The 21,613-nt window shown below is 37.9% G+C and overlaps 5 protein-coding genes across 5 annotated transcripts; 1 reads left to right on the top strand and 4 right to left on the bottom strand.

Annotated features, from left to right (window-relative positions):
* Positions 1-40: 40 nt before the first annotated feature.
* On the bottom strand, positions 41-7,621 carry GCK72_018762 (uncharacterized protein; the record flags this gene model as incomplete). Its single annotated transcript, XM_053732731.1, has 20 exons — positions 41-460; positions 507-624; positions 674-949; positions 997-1,106; positions 1,159-1,409; positions 1,458-1,642; positions 1,692-1,883; positions 1,930-2,068; positions 3,049-3,251; positions 3,297-3,379; positions 3,434-3,521; positions 3,568-3,674; positions 3,721-4,132; positions 4,315-4,371; positions 4,420-5,050; positions 5,848-5,971; positions 6,018-6,230; positions 6,282-7,166; positions 7,235-7,568; positions 7,614-7,621. The coding sequence occupies 20 exons, from the start codon at positions 7,619-7,621 to the stop codon at positions 41-43; spliced, it is 4,836 nt and encodes a 1,611-aa protein (XP_053581644.1).
* Positions 7,622-8,140: 519 nt separating this feature from the next.
* On the bottom strand, positions 8,141-9,808 carry GCK72_018761 (uncharacterized protein; the record flags this gene model as incomplete). Its single annotated transcript, XM_053732730.1, has 9 exons — positions 8,141-8,281; positions 8,325-8,442; positions 8,489-8,667; positions 8,714-8,810; positions 8,863-8,972; positions 9,098-9,264; positions 9,317-9,501; positions 9,546-9,737; positions 9,792-9,808. The coding sequence occupies 9 exons, from the start codon at positions 9,806-9,808 to the stop codon at positions 8,141-8,143; spliced, it is 1,206 nt and encodes a 401-aa protein (XP_053581643.1).
* Positions 9,809-10,744: 936 nt separating this feature from the next.
* GCK72_018760 (uncharacterized protein) lies at positions 10,745-12,656 on the bottom strand (the record flags this gene model as incomplete). Its single annotated transcript, XM_053732729.1, has 8 exons — positions 10,745-10,991; positions 11,040-11,218; positions 11,262-11,358; positions 11,476-11,809; positions 11,855-12,039; positions 12,086-12,277; positions 12,327-12,450; positions 12,500-12,656. 8 exons carry the CDS (start codon positions 12,654-12,656, stop codon positions 10,745-10,747), a joined length of 1,515 nt encoding a protein of 504 aa, XP_053581642.1.
* A 421-nt stretch (positions 12,657-13,077) lies between these two features.
* GCK72_018758 (uncharacterized protein) lies at positions 13,078-21,203 on the bottom strand (the record flags this gene model as incomplete). Its single annotated transcript, XM_053732727.1, has 14 exons — positions 13,078-13,155; positions 13,201-13,362; positions 13,413-13,508; positions 13,556-14,245; positions 14,291-15,659; positions 16,120-18,074; positions 18,130-18,385; positions 18,465-18,651; positions 18,701-19,042; positions 19,108-19,212; positions 19,898-20,092; positions 20,139-20,295; positions 20,345-20,623; positions 21,150-21,203. The coding sequence occupies 14 exons, from the start codon at positions 21,201-21,203 to the stop codon at positions 13,078-13,080; spliced, it is 5,925 nt and encodes a 1,974-aa protein (XP_053581640.1).
* On the top strand, positions 13,790-16,346 carry GCK72_018759 (uncharacterized protein; the record flags this gene model as incomplete). The annotated part of the gene is made up of 4 exons (XM_053732728.1): positions 13,790-13,950; positions 13,996-14,187; positions 14,335-15,702; positions 16,217-16,346. 4 exons carry the CDS (start codon positions 13,790-13,792, stop codon positions 16,344-16,346), a joined length of 1,851 nt encoding a protein of 616 aa, XP_053581641.1.
* Positions 21,204-21,613: the final 410 nt, after the last annotated feature.

Below are 21,613 nucleotides of genomic sequence, written 5' to 3'. Positions count from 1 at the left end.
GTATACTTCTTTTTATTCTATAAATAACTTTGTAAACTTATTAGGGAAGTACCCAATTTTTATCGTTCTCAGGATTGATCTGATTGTTTTCAATGGTATTCGCGGTATCCTGTGTAGGCGTTGAAGGTCTGAATTGTTCCGAACGTTTCTCGGATGATTCCGGTGCTTTGAATGCATTTTTATCATTCTCAGTTGAAAAAGTATTGACCGAAGATGTTTCTGAGGGTTCAGAAGTCTCAGTTGGTGGCGATACTTCAGATGTCGCCTGACTCGCAAACGTCATTTCTTCCTCAGTGAATAATGAAGCATTAGTTCCTCCAAGTGATGGATCAAGATCATTCAATTGTTGTTGTTCAACCCAACAGGAAGCATTCAATTTCCCATGTCTCTGATAGATTGATTGCTTTTGATCGCAGTTGACATCGAGAATATCATAAACCCATTTCACACGATTCAGAATCTGTAAAACGAGATTATTCGAATCGAGAAAAATAAGAAAATTATACCGAAGAAGTCAATTTTCGATCAATCCATTCGGCAATTGGAGAAATATTAAACGGAGCATGATTCATCATTTTCTGATAAGCGCCTCTGAAAACTCGTTGCTCCACATTTCTGTAGTGTCTGAAATTCGAAGAACTTTCTATAGTATATTCCAGAAGACTGGAATTACCTGACAACAGCAATCTCGTGATTCACCAAAGATCTTCTAATTCCCGAATAAATCGCCAATGGAGCATGAATCGTCATCATTCCAATTTTCTCGGGACGAATGATACATTTCGGTTGTGTCCAGAATGTTCCGACACGAGATAAATTCTGATATTTATGGAAAATCATTTCTTCAATCAACTGCTCATCATTCTCATATCTTTCTGGAGTATTAAACTCTTTTATAATCCATTGAATTTTAAAATGAAGATTGACAATATTTGGGTCGTGGATTGTGCTGGAAAAGATTTGATCTATTTGATATCATTGGATACTGTAACTCACTCCAAGAAACTGGTCACTGTTTTATAAGAATCACTTCTCATTTCCATCCTCTCATCAATGTCGATTAATGCAGTCCATTTTGAAAAGTATTTGCTGCGATGATGGCAATCCTGAAAGCCAAATGATGCTCTTCTCTATTTCTATTCTGAAACTGTAACTCACATTAATTTGAACATGATGCCACATAAAATCATCTCTCCAATACGGATCGTGCATTTTAATAATCTCAATATCTCCAGTTCTGACATAATCATCCAACAAAACTCGATCGTAATCTGTCACATTTCTCAAATAAATATGGAAGAAAGTGGCTCCTTGTAGTTTATAATACTCGATGAAATCAACGATTTGAAGAAATTTCGGTTCATCTCCGTACAAAGTTGCCATACAAACTGTGAAGTAGTGTGGAGGTTCTGAAAAAAATATCAATTGAACGGGAAACCTCGCTTGGGCAGACTAACTCTCAACACGAGGAACTATTGGAACAGAATATTCCGGTTTTTCTTCAAGAGTTTCAGATATCGAAATATACTTCGCCCCTGGACGACGAGCACAGAATACTGTGGATTCCGGGTAGACAACCGTCTCGAATTGATCAGGAATCTCTTTCCGACGACAGTCATAATATCGACAGTATACAGTCTTGCTGGAAATTTTAATGGTTCACTTGAAATAAAATTCAAAGTTGAACTCACTTGAACTGATTCTCTGATGTCATTGTCACAATAATCTGATCGCTGTGAGCGAATGCTGCTAATAGTGCAAAAGATTCATGATACAAATATTTTGCTTGTCCAATATTCAGTTCAGCCCATAACTTATGTCTGTCTGCATATGGAATTGAGTCAGTTCTCACATTATTCCATTCTTCAATTGGACAATATGATCTGAAAAGTTTCTGTCAGGAAAGAAGATTCAATTTTTAAAACATACGAGTTATAAGTGAATATCGGATCTTCTTCTGTATTCAGATGAGAATTATGGAAATTAACATGAGGTGGAATTGTAGTTGATGGATCGTTTACTTCTGTGTCGTTTTTCAGATCCACATTTATCTTCACTTCATTTTTAACTGAAACTGATTTATTAGTGACAAAATCAAATATGTAACCTACAATTATATACTTCTTCGATAGTTTTCAACCTGTTCGAAAACGAAACTTGGACTGAAGCATACGTGAAACATGTTAAAAATGTAAACCGGAGAATATGAAAAAGATCCATCTTGTGGAGTGAGAATGAGAATAGAGAGTCCACTTTCGGGATAATTCGACAAAGATTGTGTAATTCAGATATGGACTTAAAAGATCACGAAAAGAAGCGGAACAGGACAGTGGGCGGTGCTAGATTTTCATTGAATTCGAAATTTCGTGTTTTGATTGGAAAGGATCTTTGAAGATGAATCAGGAATCAGTGAAGAAAGTTTAAAAACTATTGATTGGATTTTTTTAAATAGTTTCTCGTTACAACAGTGGGGAACTCTGGAATGCAACCAATTAGGAAATCATAGTCAAAAATCGAATTTAAACATAACCTCATCTCACTTGCCAACGATTTTTTTAATAAGTTGAGACATACAAAATCAGTCAAACCAGAGTTTTTTCATGTTTTGATATCAACATTGTATCGAGACAAGTAATGTACAAATTTGACCGAAATTATACTTTTTCGTTTAACAAATCGTGGTTCCGTACTTTGTCTGCATTTAACGAGGAGTCTAGCTCAATCTTTGAACTCTTCAGGCATTATAATTATTTTATACTTTAAAATTTCCAGGTTTATTCAGTTCCCGTAATCAGACTCCATCTGGACAAACATTTTAGATTTCTTTCTTCAAAGCTCGCCTCGGTAAACGATTGTTCAATTGTCTTTGTCTGACAGAATTTCTCGTTTTCGAAGATCCCAATCTCCGATTTTGTCCTTTTTTCTCAACCTGATCAAGTTTTTTAATTGAAGGAATTTTCATGAACATCCCGAACAACGAAGAAGATTTTATTCATTTTCAAAAACTTGAAAGGTACAGAACAAAAGATCACTCATTAGACTCCGAACCCAGAGATGCCTCTAAATTTTGATTAATAGATGGGAATTCTGATCTCGCTTTTTCCATTTTCTGTAGATTCACTTCGATGGTTGTGTAAACATACTTCGTTCGAGAGATAACATTTTCAATAAGTTCATCTTTGAATGGCACATTATCCCCGACATTTTCAGAAAAGTTTTCAGGAGATAATTCAAGTGAAGTGACGAATTCTCTGAAAGTTGGATTGCGTTTGGAATCCAGAAAAGAAGAAACTAACTTCAGAAGACCAGATGACTCGTCATTCTCGTTCATTTGATTTCCTAAGTATACAGAGATAGGATTATGGTTTATAGATATTATCTGAAAATACTACTGATTGTTCATATTGAATGGATATTGCTTCTAGAAACGCACTCTTTCTGGTCTAACTATCAACCTAGTTGTATCGTTTCTCTCCGATAAACTCCATTTAAGAATATTCGTTTTGTGATCAGTAATACTGCTGGAAACAAATGGGAAATAGTCTTAATAAATGTTCATAAACTCACTCCAAGAATGATGAAATCGTCTCGCTCTCGTCCTTTACTTCCAACAAATCATCCAAATTCAAAAATGCCGTCCATTTCGAAAAGTACTTGTTTCGATGAAGGCAATCCTAAAAGAATGGAAGTATATTGGTTCACGAACGCCCCAAAACACACATTAGCAAAAACTTGGTCAGATTGATTGTCGTCTACTCTAACTACTTTGATATCACCAGTTCTGATATAATCATCTAGGAGCATTCTCTGATAATGACTCGAATTCTTGAAATAAACGTGGAAGAAAGTGGATCCTTGTAATTTATAATACTCAATGAACCGAGCAATTCTCAGAATATTGTCTTCAGGACCATTCATAGCAACACAAACAGTGAAGAAGTGATGAGGAAGCAATCGTTTCACAATTTGAACAGGATACTGTACTTTATCTTCAAGATTTTCACTGATTGAAATGAATTTGGCTCCAGATCGACGAGGGCAGTAAACTGTGTATTCGGGAAAAATGAATGATGTCATTTGATGAACCATCTCTTTCCGTTTACAATCGTAATATCGACAGTATACCAATTCACTGAAACTAGTTACAGTTGAAACTAATTAAATGACCTCTACCTTGAAAAGTTTCTAGCTGAAAGAGTTACTGCAATATAGTTTTTATAAACAAATGCACCCAATACTGTTGGAGTTCCTTCATCAAAATCGGTGTAATTTGATTCAGAGTATTTTTTCTCAATCCATTGCTTGAATACTGACTGATGCGGAACTTCTTCCAGTGTAACATTGTTCCAATATTCCACGTTACAATTTGATCTGAAACTTAATCAAAATATAAAAATGATTTACAAAGAGCATGCTCACAAATTTTCAAAAATTGGAGTTTCCTGGGATACCGTTTCAGTTGAGTTAGAATGTTCGGTGACATTTTCAAAATCATTTATAATCTCGGGGTTCTTCGCTTCCTCTGATGTTATGATTGTTGTATTTCCCTCTTTGGATGGAGTCACCGTCTCTTCTGAAGTTGTATTCTCTCTGAGAGTGTTGAAATCATGTTTATCGTTCAATATATTCGTTGCTGAATTATTTAATGAACTGTTTGATGCATTAGTAAACGATGTGGATCCTTCCTTAACGAATTTTTTGTTTTCTTGATCTGTAACGTCGATTGTCGTGTTCTGGCTTTCGCTTACTTCAGTTCTCTCTTTATTTTCTCCATGGTCTCGAAAAGTCTGCTCTGAAACAGCTTCAGATTCTTTTCCAATGTTCGTCAGTTTCTCTTCAACGTCGCCTCTCAGAGTTCCTTCAGTTTCTTCTTTTTTCTTCCTTTTAGAATCTTCCAAATTTTCTTCACTTTCAGTTATCAGTCTCTCTTCTTCCTCCAATTTTGCCAATCTCACCTTGTAGCTCTCCTCCATGTCTGTTGGATTTGGTCCTGATGGAACCACTGAATTGTCGAAGACAGAGTTTTCTTTTTCATTTGCAGAGGTCTGTTCTGAAAAAGAGTTCGAAGATTCTGCTGCGAAATTCGTAAATCCGTGTCTTCTTGAATCTTGATTGAAGGCGCCGAAGTTATTTTCAGTTGCACTATCCGTGTTTTTAGTATATAAAATTTCTTTTTCTTGAGACGCTTGTGATTCTGAAATGAATAAACCTTTTTAATCATTTGATAATTGAAATATACCTGGTTTCGGAACATCAACTTTCGTATTGGGAAATCCAATAAAAAAGGAAAGTATAAATAGTAAAATAACAAGAAGAAGAAATTTTAGAAACCGGTTTTGTGCGGTGGATTGGTTCTGCCACGTAAAAGGGCTGTAGGACACGTCTCGACCCATTTTTCCGTGGAAAAGAAATTGAACAACAAGAGGATTCGGGTGAAGATTTCAGGTAGATAAGAGAGTGTCATCCGTTGGATATTCTGTGTGAATAGGTAGAAGAAGAAGACATTGTTGAAATTGAACACATTTTTGTAGGTTTCGGGTTGCGGAATGTCTTCGATGAGATTATGTTCAAGTTTTAGCCACCTAACTAGTAAGTTACATAAACACCAAACGTGGATCACAGCAATCTGCTGGTGAAATAATCCGCTGCAGATTATGAAAACGATATGAGTAGATATGAAGCTGCTTTTAATTTGTAGCAGAACAGCAAAATGAACATCATGATACATTCATTCTTTCAACCGATTATATGTAACATATCATTTCTAGTAGCTTCGGTTTCTTGTTTCTGATGTTTTCTTCTAGTTTTCCTTTTATTTCAGAATGGTCATCGTCGATTTTCCACCACCTTTATTCGTTTCAGCAAGAGTTGCTTTGTCGAACTGATCTGCCAATTGAATGGCCTTTTGACAAACTGCATCACTTGGGTGGGAAACTATCTTCTTGGGTCCATCACCCTTCGCCAGCTTTTTCTGAAAAATAGGTTTATTGAAGAGGGTTTAGTTCCAGAGATCATACCTTAATGTAGTAGAACAACAAGGTGTAGAAAGACGTGTACTGAAGCAAAGAATTAACAGACTTTGGCCGTTGAGAACGAATAGATTTGACGATATCGTACATAGACGGTTCACTTCCCTTATTCATAAGGTGCATAGCCACAGACAACGCAGCAAATAATCCAGCACGTCCTGCTCCATGCTTTGAAATAACCAGAGCCGTTTCGTCCTTTGCCTAAAAAAGAAGAAACTCATGTTACAGAATTTAAAAAAATTTAAAACTAACAATTTCCAAAAAGTTGAGCATCTCATTGACTTCTTTAACAACTAGAGCTTTCTTTTTAGGAACACTATCACGATACCAGTTTTTAATGACAGTTATATTACAAATAATAGAGTTGGAACAACCTTCTGGCAGCACTTCAATCAGAAAACGATGAACATCTTCACTGACTGTCTCCACACGTCGATTATTGACAAACATTGTTCCATGATACACGTGATCACCAGAGCGTTTCGGAAAGAAGTCGATGGAATCTTGTTCAGTAATAATGTCTATGAAAGTGGTTTTCCTATCGAAGACAACTTTCCAGAATGACTCTTCGTTTCCCTTGACTGGAATCTGGCCGAGATAGATGTCACGTTGCAATGGAACATGAACAAGATTCATGTTAACGTAAACATTCTCAAAAGTGACTAAATTAGCGTCAAGTGCTGGGAAATCATCCATTGATTGATTCAATTTCCCATTTGATTTCCACTTCTTACACTCCTTTTCTACATTGACTGTCATAGTTTGAAGCTTCTCAAACTCTGCTTTCATCTTTGCAAATTCAGCTTTTTCGAGCCAAGCTTTAGCGGTTTCCTCTCCAAACCATTTGTCAGTTGTGGATAAAGTAGAATTAGGAGTAAGAGTCGAATTAGGAACATGTGAGTTTACTTTCAACTTTTGGGAACGTTCAGTATCATAAGCTGGAGTTACAGCTAACATCTTGGACCCTCTCACTTTTTTAGATGTGGTATCACCGTTCACGACATCTTTGTGGTTGGCAGCTGGAACCTTCACACAAGTTGGAGATTTCATAGTTCTGGGATTCTCTTCACGAGAAGTTTTGAGATTGTTTTGGTGGCCAGGAGGAGTTTGAAGAGTTTCAGGAGGAGTTCCGTGGTTCTGAAAGTATGAATGATGGATTCTTTCAAATTCTTTATGAAGTTTTTGTCTTTGAATATCAAACTCACCTCCGCCAGCTGTTTCATCATTTGATTTGCATGTTCCTTGCTTGCGTCACCTCCATCAACGGAAAGTTCTCCTGCTTTATGTGCGTTCTTCGATTTCTTCTTGTGCTTACCACTTCCTTTCGTTTGTTTCTTTTCCGATTTCTTTTCCGACATTGGAGCAGTCGATTGTGGTTGCTCTCTGCTACCTCCATCATTGCGAAGCTCAGCTGATTTCTTTTTCGGATCTCTCTGTTCGATTTTCGAGGCCTCTGACGATGGATTGCAGCTCTTTTGGTTTTTTGATCCTCCTCTCTTCCTATAGGTTTTGGCACCGGGTTTTTTATTAAAAACAGAGCTGAAAATACGTTCAGTGATTAACAAAGCAGAAAAGGAAACTCACAGCCCCATCTCAAAAGTCAAAATGATAAAATGTTTTTTTCTTTTCAATGTGATAAACATGGCAACGTGTCTTTGTATTTTTTATGATTATGTGGATTAGAAAGGTACACGTCGGGATCCGGTTTCATGAGTTCACGAGAAAGGTATTATAGTTTTGGGTTCTTTCAAACACCCTGAAAATCTCCACGCACAACTTCTTCAATACTTGATATCCATGTTAGGTTAATATCCTCCTCCAGTTGCCCAATGTGTCTTAACTGTATAAATCATAAATGTTCTAATTTTTCTCAATTACAGTCTCTATTTGGAATGCTTTACTAATCATATACTTCATATCCCTGACACCTTCGAATTCAGGGGCGTAATTTCGTTATACCTTTCTCCCTTACCTGACCCCTGTTCACTTTTCCTGTATATTCTATAGGATTCAATAAATTGAATTTAATAGTTTCAGCAGAAAACCATAGAATTTCTTTATACATAAGAACTTGTTGGCAACTACAAAGTCTAATTGATAATCTAGAATCCCTAAACTTTCAAAATACTGTTATTATTCTGTTGCTGAACCCAACACGACGCGTTTATTCCTCCATGTTTCTGATAAGTCTCCTGCTTCTGATCACAAGATACATTGACAATGTCATATATCCATTTCACTCGATTCAGAATCTGAAAATTTCTTCTGAGATTCTGTCGCATTCTCCACAATTACCGCATTGGTTAACAGCTCATCCATCCATTTAGCAACTGGGGAAATATTGAATGGAGCATGTATCATCATTCTATTAAGTGCACCAGCAAATACTCGCTGCTCGACATTTCGATAGTGTCTAAAAGTTGCAGATATCAGTTAAGAGATGTTAGTGCTCTCAGTACCTCACAACTCCAATTGACTCATTTACGAGAGATCTTCTGATTCCAGAATAAGTAACCAATGGAGCATGAATGGACATTGCTCCAATCTTTTCTGGACGAATGATACATTTCGGTTGATTCCAAAAACTTCCTATTTGGGACAGGTTTTGATATTTATGGAATATCATTTCTTTTAATAACTGAAGAGAATTATTTGTTGAGAATATCCCGTGTTTGATTACTTACTTGTTGATCGTTTTCGTATTTGGCGGGACTATTAGAATCTTTGATGACCCATTGCACTTTGAAATGGAGATTGACAATGTTGGGGTCATGGATCGAACTGAAAAATGTGAAAAACTAAAACTAGTACCGCGTTTTTCTGCAATACTAACTCCAAAAATTTAGTAATTGTTCTGTAAGAGTCACTCCTCATTTCAATTCGTTCATCAATATCAATAACTGCCGTCCATTTAGAAAAGTATTTGTTTCGATGATGACAATCCTGAAACATGAAATGAAGGTAGTCTGCAATATAATTCGTACATTGATCTGGGCATTGTGCCACATGAAATCATCTCTCCAATAGTGGTCATGCATTTTAATAATCTCAATATCTCCAGTTCTAACATAATCGTCCAGCAAAACTCGATCGTAATCTGTCACATTTCTCAAATAAATATGGAAGAAAGTGGCTCCTTGTAGTTTATAATACTCGATGAAATCTACGATTTGAAGAAATTTCGGTTCATCTCCATACAAAGTTGCCATACAAACTGTGAAGTAGTGAGGAGGTTCTGGAAAATTCATTTTCGAAACGGATCCTCGTCGAATAAAGAATGAACTAACTTTCTACTCTTGGAACAATCGGAACTGAGTATTCTGGAATTTCTTCCAACGTTTCAGATATAGAAATATACTTCGCCCCTGGACGACGAGCACAGAATACAGTTGATTCCGGGTAGACAACCGACTCGAATTGATCAGGAATCTCTTTTCGACGACAGTCATAATATCGACAGTATACTGTCTTGCTAAAAACTTCTCACGTTATCTGAAGCGAAAATTAGGTTCTTACTTGAATTGATTTTCTGCGGTTAAGGTGACAATAATCTGATCTATGTATACAAAAGCACCCAATAATGCGAATGATTCATGAAACAAGTAGTTTCTCTTCCCAATACCCATTTCAATCCATTCTCTGTGTCTCTGTTGATTGGGTATTGAGTCAGTTCTGATGTTATTCCATTCATCAACAAAACAAGTTGATCTGAAAGTATTCCCACCGTTATAAAAGTGTTTCAAAGTTTTTGAAAGTACTTACGAACTAATAGCAAACATAGATTCCTCTTTTTCAGTCAGATGTCTATTGTGAAAATTAACCGACGTGCTGTTTTCTAATAGAACAAAATCTGGCAATTCTGTTTTTTCATTCAAATTTACATAATGGACAATTTCGTTTTTGGCTGTAAAATTATATACATGATGCTCTACTCAACGGACAACAGCTTACCATTTTTCACTTCTTCAATTGTTTTCAGATTCTTTGAAAAAGTTACAGAAATAGAACTGTAAGTCAAAGGAATGAATGAAATAAGGAAGATCCACAGAGACAGCATTCTAACAATAATTTGGAAGTTGGACGATGTCTTTTGAAGAAGATTGTGTAGAGATAAAAGGAAAATGAAAAACTCGGAACATGAAATGAAGCAAAACGGGATGAATAGAAATTGGATTTTCTCGATACTTCATGGAAAAATTGATGAAAAAGTAGAAAGATTGCAATCAACATATTTCGGACTGTTTTTCGTCTGGCTACTGTTCTAGATCATACAAGAATGAGTGAATTCCTAGGAAAAGAAATGTCGGAATAGGTGACGCATGATATAGGAATAAAATACCGAGTTTCTCATGGCCCAAAAATAAAAAGAATAAGAATGAGAAGGACTCAAGTGCCAGTTCCCAACACAGGAAATTCGAAATTTTCAGATGGATTGATCAACTTCTGTGAGGTAATGTGAGTTGGATTATTTTCTGTTTGGCAACATCTGAACTATTTCTAAGCATGATTTGAAATTTGAAATATTGTAATATGTCATTGTAATAATATATCAACCCACAATCCATTCATTGGGACTTCAATGTTTATTCCTATGAACATCAATAGGGTTCTAAGGTTTTAAGGTTTACAAAAAAGATGATATACACATTATCCAACATTTATTATCCACACCCGTTTTAGAATCACAAAAATAAAATTATAGAAAGTAGACAATTTCAGTCGTTCATCGCCTGTTCCTCCAACCAACAAGGTGCACTTATTCCTCCGTGTATATTGTAAGTCCTCTGCTTTTTGATACACTCCACATCTACAGGATTGTATACCCATTTGACTCGTCTCACTATTGTTTTTGTTAATTCTTCATCAATCCAGTGAGGAATAGGCAAGAGAGTAAAAGGACCATGTGACATCATTCTCTGTAGAGCTCCAGCAAAAACCCGTTGCTCCACGTTACGATAATGCCTGAGAAATATAGTATTTTTTCAAACTTCGCCATTAAAAATGTCATACCTCACCACTCCGACAGATGGAGGAACAGGTGTGAATTGTTCTCCTTCATAAACAGCAGTTGGTAAATGAATTGTCATTGCTCCAATCTTTTCGGGACGGATTATACACTTCGGTTGATTCCAGAGATCTCCAACTTTGGATGTGTTCTGGTATTTGTGGAAGATCATCTCTCGAATAAGCTGAAATTGTCGGTTTTTTTTTAAATTTGAAAAAGTGAATTACCTGTTCATCACTCTCGTATCTCGCGGGAGTATTGTTTTGTTTTATGACCCATTGGACTAGAAAATGAAGATTCACTATGCTTGAGTTATGAACAGTGCTGAAAAATTTCAAATTTATTATACACTTTTGCATTGATAAATTTTTACTCCAGATAGTTTGCAACAGTTCTATAAGAATCATCTCGTATTTCAATTCGTTCATCAATATCAATAACTGCCGTCCATTTAGAAAAGTATTTGTTTCGATGATGACAATCCTGAAACATGAAATGAAGGTAGTCTCCAATATAATTCGTACATTGATCTGGGAATTGTGCCACATGAAATCGTCTCTCCAATAGTGGTCATGCATTTTAATAATCTCAATATCTCCAGTTCTAACATAATCGTCCAACAAAACTCGATCGTAATCTGTCACATTTCTCAAATAAATATGGAAGAAAGTGGCTCCTTGTAGTTTATAATACTCGATGAAATCTACGATTTGAAGGAATTTCGGTTCATCTCCATACAAAGTTGCCATACAAACTGTGAAGTAGTGAGGAGGTCCTGAAAATATGCCTAGTTATTGAAGGAATGCAATCTGATTTTTACGTTGAGTTCTAGGAACAATGGGTACAGAATATTCTGGATTCTCTTTGAGAGTTTTCGATATAGAAATATACTTTGCCCCAGGACGACGTGCACAGAAAACGGTTGACTGGGGGAATATAACACTCTCAAAATGATCTGAAATTTCTCCTCGTCTACAGTCGTAGTACCTGCAGTATACTGTAGTGCTGAAATGACACAATTATAATTTTCATGGCTAAAATATTGCCTCACTTATACTGATTCTCGGAAGTCAATGTCACAATAATTTGATCTTTGTGAACAAAAGCTGCCAAGACGCTTGGAGAAGTATGGTAAAGATATTTAATGGTTTTGAGTTTCTTGTCTAACCACTCCCGGTGAAGTTTTGAATTTGGAATAGAGCTCGTTCGTATATTATTCCATTCTTCAGTAGGACAATCGGATCTGAATCGAATAGCTGAATGATGAATAAACATAGTAGATGTTCACGTACGAATTAAAAGCAAAGTATGGATCTTCTCTAGTTTTTAGATGAGAATTTTGGAAATTGCTGGTAACAATAGTCGGAGAAGAAGACTGAAGAGTGATTGGGATATAACGTGCTACCTCGTCTGTTACTGAAAATGTATTGATTTTAAATAGTCGAATCTATCACACAATTCTTACCTTTCTTGGGGATGTTCGAGTAAGCATCTGGATAAGAAAACAAACAAGTCAGTAAAAATAAAAGTACGAGTAGCACAAAAAACAAGTGATATCTTTTAGGATCCGAAACTTCATTCCGCAACAAAATTGATCTACAGAACACATCTCGACCCAACATTTTTCGAAGACTGAATCCGATTGAAGCGGTCTCAGAATGAGATGTTCACGATCATTTAGATAACGTCTTCTTTCTGAAAAAAGCTTTAAAAAAGAGAGACAGCGAATCGAGTGAAACGGAACAAAATTTTTATTGAATGAAAATGGTGGGGAAACTAAAAAAAAGGGGAAATTAAGCAAAGGGGGCAGTGGATATGCGAAGTGAAAAGTAAGTGAAGCACAGAAAAACGAATGGTAAGTAAAAAGCGAAAGCAAAAGTTAAAATTTGGTTTTTTGTATCAGAGAAGTATTTTAGTTGGAGAAAACGGAGGTTCAAAGAAATAGGAAGACAAAGGCTGGAAAGTGTACAAATAAAGAATAAGAGAAATAATGGATTAGAGGGTTTAAAAATAAGAAATTATTAGATGTTGAGTTCAAAATTCTTATTCCTCGGTGAAGTCCTCATCCAGGAATGCACCTCGGGAGCCACCTCGTCTCATAGCCACTCCAGTTGTTGACATCTGAAATTAGTTGAATTTTTGCAAATCAAGAGCCTCGAATCATACCGAATGAGCTAATCCACGTGGTCCAAAGACTCCAGACGCACTTCGTCCTTTCAGTCTCATTTTCTGGAGTGCATTTTCAGCTGCGTCGGCTCTTTCTTGAGCATCTTCGACGACATGTTGGAGTTGACGGTATTTTCCAAGGTTGGCAGAAGCCAGTGATTCCTGAAATTATGTAGTTGGTTTATTGCTTTTATTTGTAAAGGGAAACTGACCGCATCCTCAATCTGTCGTTTGTAAGTTTTGATCTTTTGTTGGAGCTTTTCAATGAGATCGTACATTCTTTCAGTGGATTTCTTGTCTTCATCAACCTAAAAAATACATGGTTAAATTCATCATATACCGTCATTAAACATACCTGGAATTGAAGTTCTCTGCACTTTCTATCCTTGTTTCTGAGCACTTTCTGTGTCTCTCCATGTCTTCTGCTCTCCCCTTCCAACTCAGTTTCCAGCTCATGAATTCTCATATCCAACTTGGCTAATTGTCTCTTTCCACCCTTGATTCCAGCAGCTTCAGCCTCGTCCAATCTCATTTGCAAGTCTTTAACTTGAGACTCGAGAGCTCTCTTTGATTTGTCCAGGTTGCTGGCATGTTCTTGCTCGGAGCGGAGCTCATCAGCAAGTTTAGAAGCGTCCATGATAGCCTTCTTAGCCTTGTCATCACTGACCTTGGCATCACTCAATGCCTCGTCAACCTCCGATTGCAAATGTTGAAGATCTCCCTCGACCTTTCTCTTGGTTGCCAAAAGAAGTGAGTTGGTATTTGATAGTTCATTGACTGAGTCTTGAACTTCAGCCAATTGGAGTTCTGCTTGTCTACGAGTTCTCTCAGATTGCTCATAGATGATTGCGAGATCTTCTTTTTCTTGTTGGAGAACTTGGGAACGGCGTTCAGCAAGATTGGCATGATCACGGACCTCATTCAACGATCTCTGTTCCTCTTCCACTTGAAGTTGAAGCTCTCTGATGGTATCTTGAAGCTTTTTCAGTGATTTCTGTCCATCTACGTTGAGTTTGTTGCTGTGATCTAAGGCGATTTCGAGTTCCTGAAAAAGCAAATTGGAGTTTCCTATAAAAACAAATAAACTTACATTGACATCTCCCTCCAACTTTTTCTTGGTCTTGAGAAGTTCAGCTCTTCCGCGGCTCTCAGTTTCCAAGGAGACTTGCATACTCTCGATGGTTCTGCTATGGTTCTTTCTTGTATTCTCAAATTCTTCTTCCTTTTCTTGAAGTCTCTTCTCAATTTCACTTCTGATTTGAGAAACTTCAATTTGAGCACGCATAACTTTGGCTTCTTCTGCTTCAAGAGCACATTCAGCCTCATCGAGAGCTTGTTGCAACTCTTCCTTCTCGATTTCGAGTCTTCTGCGCAACTTCTGAAGGTCGTGAACAGATTTTCCTCCTTCTCCAAGTTGATCAGCAATATCCTTCAATTCTTGAGCCAAAGCCTTGTTCTCACGTTTGACTGCTTCAGTTTGTTCTCCAGATTCCTCAAGTTGGTTACGGAGACGGAAGGTTTCAGTGGCAGCAGCACGAGTTTCTCTCTGGCTTTGTTCAACTTCAGCAACGAGAGCCTCACACTTACGACGCCATTCTTCGAGAACCTTATCGAATCCTTTCTGTTTCTTTTCCAAAGAGCTGGCAATCGAGTTGGCTCTATCAGCATCAACCTGAGCATCTTCCAAATCATGAGCCAATCGTTGCTTGTTCTTCTCCAATGTTCCAATCTTCTGATTGGCATTCTCGAGTTGTTCTTGCATTTCTTGAACCTTGTGAGTCAACTTTCTTCTTGTTTCTTCCAACTCCTCGGCTCTAGAAACACCTTCTCCCTCGAACTTGGCTCTCCATTGTTGGATTTCCGAGTTGGCCTTGCTCAACTGTCTTTGGACATCCGTCTTAGCATCTTGTTCTTCTTCAAGGGATTCACGAAGTTGCTCACATTCCAATTGATAGTTGGACACTTGGGAATGAAGGGATTGTCTCTCGCGAGTTTCCTGATCAAGAGTTCTCTTCAACTCCTCCATTTGATTGTGTTGTTGTTGCTTGATTCTGTTCAATGCAGACAATTGAGACTCAGCATCTTCAAGTTGTCTGTTCAAATCTTGATTTTCAGAGTGTGTCTTATTCTTGCTCATCGTCAATTCCTGGATAAGTCTGGCTTGTTCATCGCTCTTCAATGTGATATCAGTGAGTTGAGCCTCGAGTTGCTTGGCCATACGCTCGCAAGTTTGACGTTGTTTAGCCTCAACATCAGCAGATTGTTGGAGTTCATCGACTTCTCTCTGCTTATCATTCTTCTCACGCTCAAGTTTTCCACGCATTTTTTGGACAGTGTCAAGTTGATCAGAGAGCTCAGCGACGGCGTCATTGTGTTTCTTGCGGAGAGCAGCCATGCTGGTTTCAGCATTGATTGCAGCATCTTCCAGATCTTGACGAAGTTTGGACAGTTCGGCTTCTCTGTAACGTCACATCGTGAAGTTGAAATCCTCGAAATCATGAGGTACTCTTGATCTATTTACGTAAAAGCCCACACAATCAGATTTCTTTTAGTTTATCTATCGATAAAAAACTTATAGTTAACAAAAGTTAATCAAACAAGTATACTTTTTTGTTACTAAAAAAGTTGAGGAGTATCTTGTGACTACTCACTAACCACTTGATGGAACATCAATGTTTGTTTACTTAATCTCAACATCCAATTTTAAAATGATGTTGAGATGAGTTCTTGGAATCACCATTACAAATTTTGGAGGAACCGAAAAAATAGAGAAAAAAATGGATATTCTAATTACGATTTGCAGAAACAATTATAATTAAGTGCTACACATGTTTGTGAATCTTGTTCTTTATCGGATTACATGAAAAGCCAGACAGAAGTTTTTATCTGGTCAGATGAGTTTGAAAAGTAAAGAATTACCTCTTCTTATTGAGCTCAATTTGTGCTTGAGTGGCACCTCCAGCCTCATCAAGTCGATCTCCCAACTCTTCCAATTCCAATTGCATTTCATTTCTAGCCTTCTCAGCCTTGGATCTGGATTGTCTTTCATTTTCAAGTTCCTCTTCGAGCTCTTGAATTCTGGCCAACAATTCCTTGATTTGTCTTTGAAGTTTAGCAACAAGAGACTGTTCATCTTCCAGTCTTGATTGCAATGAGTTCAATTCAATATCCTTCTTCTTGAGCACTTGTTCTTGTTCGTGTTTGTGACGGTTGAGTTCTTCGATGAGTTCCTGAGCAATCTTCAACTCTCCTTCAACCTTTCTCTTCTGCTTCTCACAGTCTTGACGTCCACGCTTCTCACGTTCCAAAGTGTCTTCGATTTCATCAAGAGTTGATTCCAATTTAGCTTTGGTTTTGTTGAGATGGTTCACCTTATCTTCTTCAGCTTGGATATCTTCAAGGAGCTTACGGTTGACTTCCTCTTGATGCTTCTTCTCTTTGTTGAGCTTGGAAATAACCTCATCTTGAGATTGGATCTCATCTTGAAGACTTCTGATTTGATGGTCCTTGGCTTGCTTCTCGCTTTCTTGCTTCTTAATAGTAGTCTCCAAATCAGAAACAGTCTTCTTCAGGCCTTCATTATCTTGCTCGATCTTCTTCTTTTGCTTTACAAGGGCAGCATTCTTCTCCTCTTCATCACACAACTGATCATTCAAATTGGCCATTTGCTTCTCGAGATCCGCCTTCTGTGACAGCAGTTTAGCAGACCGTTCCTCTCCTTCAGCACTTGAATCTCTCTCCTGTTCTAACTGAATGAGCAGTGCCTGTTTCTCAGCTTCGAGTCTTGCGTTCTCCGCCTCCATATCCTTTCTCTTTCTCTCTTCCTGTGTTTTCTCCTCCTCAAGTACCTTGAACTTCTTTTCGAGAGCTTCGAACTCTTCATTTTTCTTGCTTCCCTTAATCAATGGCTTGACACGTCCGAACAGTTTGAACCAGGACCATGAACGGAGAGTACACCAAGCACGGATATTTCTCTGGAGCACGATAAGTCCAACCTTCTGGTCGAGCTTTCTCTTGTATTCGCATTGAGCGAGATAATGACGGCAGGCACATTGGAACTTGGCCATAATCTTTCCAAGAGCTTCATCACGAAGTTCTTCAAGATGAGCAAGAACTCCAGCCTTGAAGAAGACTTTAGTGAGACCGCACTGGAATTCTTCTTGTTTCAAGCTGCCGTCCTTGATGAGCGAGGCGGCGATTTTCTCTCCAGAATCTTTTGGATCCTTTCCAGATTTAGCGGCATCGGCAGCCAATACAGCGTATCTTTGCTTGAAGTCCAAATAAGGCATTCTGTTGGGGAAACCCTTCCTGCAAATACGAATTCCTTCCAACACTCCGTTGCAAGTCAGTTGATTTAGAACCAAGTTGGCATCGATCATGCCAGCTTTTTTCATTTCGTTTGGAATGATACAACGGATGAAATGTGGATGAGTCTGATGGAGCATGTGCATCAATTTGTTCAATGACTCTCTGTACATCATAGAAACAGTCATGAACGATGCTGATTTTCCCTTCTTCTTTCCAACAGCCTTCTTTCCATCCTTTGCTGCAGCAGCAACATCCTCTTGGGTGCTGTAATCTGCCCAAAGGTCTGCCATAAGTTGGTTTCCTTTGTTTGCTTTGAGTACAGTGACAGCGGTGTCGTTGAGAGGATCCTTGTTTTTCTCCAGCCATCCCTTGACATTGTATCTAACGGTTCCGGCGTAGTGGACAATGGCAAGATGAGCTTCCGCTTGTTTTCCCTTTGGTGGGCGTGGTTTTTGGAAGTTTGGATGTTTTCCAAGATGTTGATCGTTGAGTTTGGAAGCGAGAGTAAGGTCAGTAGCCTTTGGTACAATGCATTCCTCATCAAGCATAGAAACAATTCCGAGTGGCTAAAAAATGATATATGAAAGAAAAATTGAAATACAAGAGGAGAAATTGACAAACCTTCTCGATAAGCTCAATACAGGCCTGCAAGTCGAGTCCGAAATCAATGAACTCCCATTGAATTCCCTCTCGTTTGTATTCTTCCTGTTCCAACACGAACATGTGATGATTGAAGAATTGTTGCAGTTTTTCGTTGACGAAATTGATCCAAAGTTGTTCGAATGAGTTTAGATCGAAGATTTCGAAACCAGCAATATCGAGAACTCCAATGAAGAAGTCACGGGACAAGTCTTGAGCGTCAAGAGTCTTGTTACATCTGAAAACACACAGAACATGACAATTGAACATTCATGTGATCAATATTTTCAGTAAGTTGTTTTATTTTCAGAACGAACCTGGTAATAAGCCACTTGAACATACGAGCGAAAAGAGCTTTAGCAAGAGCTCCAACAGCCCAGTTAACTTGATCCAAATTCTGTCCCTTGTTAACCCATTCAGTTCCGACCTTGACACGTGGTTTCAAGAGAGATCCAATGAATTTCTCTGCCTCAACACAGTAGAGTTTGCAAGCTAATTCTCCTTCTGAAATTATCTGAGTTGTCTTTTCGACCATCTTATCTTTTTCACGTACCCTTTCCATCTTCCAACTCTGCCTGCTCTTCTCTTGGTCTTTGCTTAAATTTCAGTTCTCCCATATGCATAATTCCAGCAGTAATAGCAAAAAGCTCCGATTTCTCAGTAGCGGTGAATTTCATGATATCGAAAGCTTCATCAGTGATCATCATCTCTTCCTTATCATCAACTCCATCAATGGTAACTTCGGCTTGCGACACGAAAGTGTATTCCTTGATTGGACGGGTAAGGAAAAGCTTCTCTCTGAGTCCCTTGACGGCATCAGAGTAGATTTGGTAGAAGATATGATAGGATCTTTCTCCTGGAGCTTGTTTGATGACACGGGATTTCTCCAAAAGGTCTGGAAAGGAATCGGTTTCAATCGGAATCATGAGCAAGAGTTTCTCCTTCTTGGACTCAACTCACAGTGTTCAATGTCAGCTCCAGCGACTTTACCTCCCTGATTGAAATGGATTCGGATGAATTTTCCGAATCTCGATGAGTTGTTGTTACGAACGGTTTTGGCGTTACCTGGAAAAGTCTTGTTTGTTATTTCTGTTCCCCTTTTCTTTGTTCTTTTTTTCAAAAGCCCCTTTCATTGGCATTATCAGAGGATGCATGTGCTCTCCGCAATCTTTTTTTCTTCCCGTTTTCGAAATGTTTCATTTACAAACACAGTCAAAAATGAAGTGAGAGAAAGCGAGTGACACTCGAAAATCGGCATCCTCGTACACATTGTCGTTGTCTTGTAAATACAAGCAAATAACACATTGTGGAGCAGAAGTTTTCGGAGAGGGGATGACTAGTGATAAGTGATGAATGAAAGAGTTGACACGTTGGATGGTTACTTACACGCAGGCACGGCTCAAACATCAAGATGAATGTGTAGGCAATACGGTATAGTAACCATAACTATCCTATATTTGTTCTAAGATTCCTGACCAAATGTTCCACTAAATGTACGTATCTTTTCAGTATTTTTCAGACTTTTTCCAACTCTAAAACATTTAAATATCTAGATCTAAGTTGCATTCGATCAAGATCGATCTAGCTATAATTAAAATGAAAATATTACAACTCCTGATAACAATCTCCCAACTAGATTTGTTCCAACAAAAAGTCAAAAATTGTTATATTTTTCTCAAGTGCTAAATAAACAATCTCCTCTGAGATTTTTGATCTCTCTCTTTCTTTCTTTACGAAATAATTAACTCACCAAAAGCTTCCAGCACCGGATTGGTCTGCACAATTTGATCCTCGAGCGAGACTTGTGCTTTGTCCTTTTTGCTCTTTTGCTTATTCGTCTGTTGCGAGGCTCCAACCATCGCGAAGTAAGAGATAACCTTCTTTGTGTTCTCCGTCTTTCCGGCTCCTGATTCTCCAGTAATCAACATTGATTGATTTTCACGATCTGAAATTATACTTATTATGAAAAATCCAGAATAAAGATGAATCACCATTTGTCATATTTCTGTAAGCCTCGTCGGAGACGGCGAACAAATGAGGTGGCATCTCGTTTCTTCTTTTTCCCAGGTACATTTGACACACCGATTCAGAATAAATCGGAAGACGTTTGTATGGATTGATGACGACACAGAAAAGACCGGAATAGGTCTAAAAATCATTTCGGTTTTTATAGAAAAGCAAGAAACGGAGGACTTACGTAAATCATCATCGAATAGTAACGTTGACGAAGATTATGAAGGACAGAGGCGTCGTTGAGGAATGTTAAATTAGCCATGTCCTCGGTCTTCTCGTATTTTGGAGGGTTCATTTGTTGAGCATCGTCCTTCTTGATTGTCTTCTCGACTCCTTTCGATGTCACCACCACCACTGTATCTCCTTTTGATGACTTAATTTCAGCGGCGATGAATCCTTCTTCTGGATCAGCAACCCAAACATTCTTCTTCGAATCGAACTTCTTCGTCGTGGCCGCCAACAGCTGTAATTATGACACAAATACGGGAGTTTTGATGTACAGATGAACAGGATAAGAGTATCATTCGTATATTTAAGATTTGGATTCTAGTATAATTTAGTTGAATAATCCAGCTGCTTGGTTTAAGATGACGTTCTGATAAAGGTTATAGCAGAAGAACTAGATCAGAATCAGTGTTTAAGCTACGTTTTTTCTTTTCAAGTAGTCTGCCATAATTGATAACACGTACATAAATGTGTATAAATGTGTTTCTTCCCACCAGTTCTATCTCATTGGTTGTGTTCTGATCTTTTCCTACATTTTAAATACATCGCAAACTCTCCTCCGTTCCAAAAAAGTTGTCCACCTCCCCCCCTCAAATTTTCGATACAACACAAGAAAATCCGTCGATCAAAAAATATTGGAGATATTCGGGTTATTTACTCTCGTACATCATTGCGTAAGAGTAAAACGGAAAAGAAAAGCTTGAGTGAAAGTAAAATGCAAACAAATCGAAAGAGAGCAAGAAGTGAGGATGAAGGAGATCTACCTGTTCTGGCGACTGGCGAAGAAACTGCCAGCCGGGATCCGCTTCGTGTGTCATTTTGATCTACTTCTTCTTTTATTCTCTCTTCTCTTGTACAACTTCTAATCGATTCTCTTTTTGAGGAACACCGGCTGCGATGTCTGGAATATAAGTTATGAAAAATGATATGGACAAATTGAAGAAAAATGATAGGGTGGAACTGTATGGAGAACTTGAACTAAAGTTCGAGAAACGAGGCAGTCTGAGCACAATGAAACAACAAAGAGTGTGAAAACAGTGAGAAGGAAAACTAACTTGCAATCATTTAGGTAGACAGAAAGGAGTACGGCAGATTGAAATAGTTCGATGGTATAACATAACAATTTTGTTTATAGGAAGATGCACGCAAAATCAGTTAAAAGTTTTCGTATTGAAACAATGTACAGTGGGATAAGAGTTATGAAAGTTTACAACGACGAAAACAGAAA

The sequence above is a fragment of the Caenorhabditis remanei genome, chromosome V (genome assembly GCF_010183535.1).
Source record: "Caenorhabditis remanei strain PX506 chromosome V, whole genome shotgun sequence".
Taxonomy (NCBI): Eukaryota; Metazoa; Nematoda; class Chromadorea; order Rhabditida; family Rhabditidae; genus Caenorhabditis; species Caenorhabditis remanei.
The sequence above is the reverse complement of the archived record's forward strand: the minus strand, read 5'-3'. Positions and strand labels throughout refer to the sequence as shown.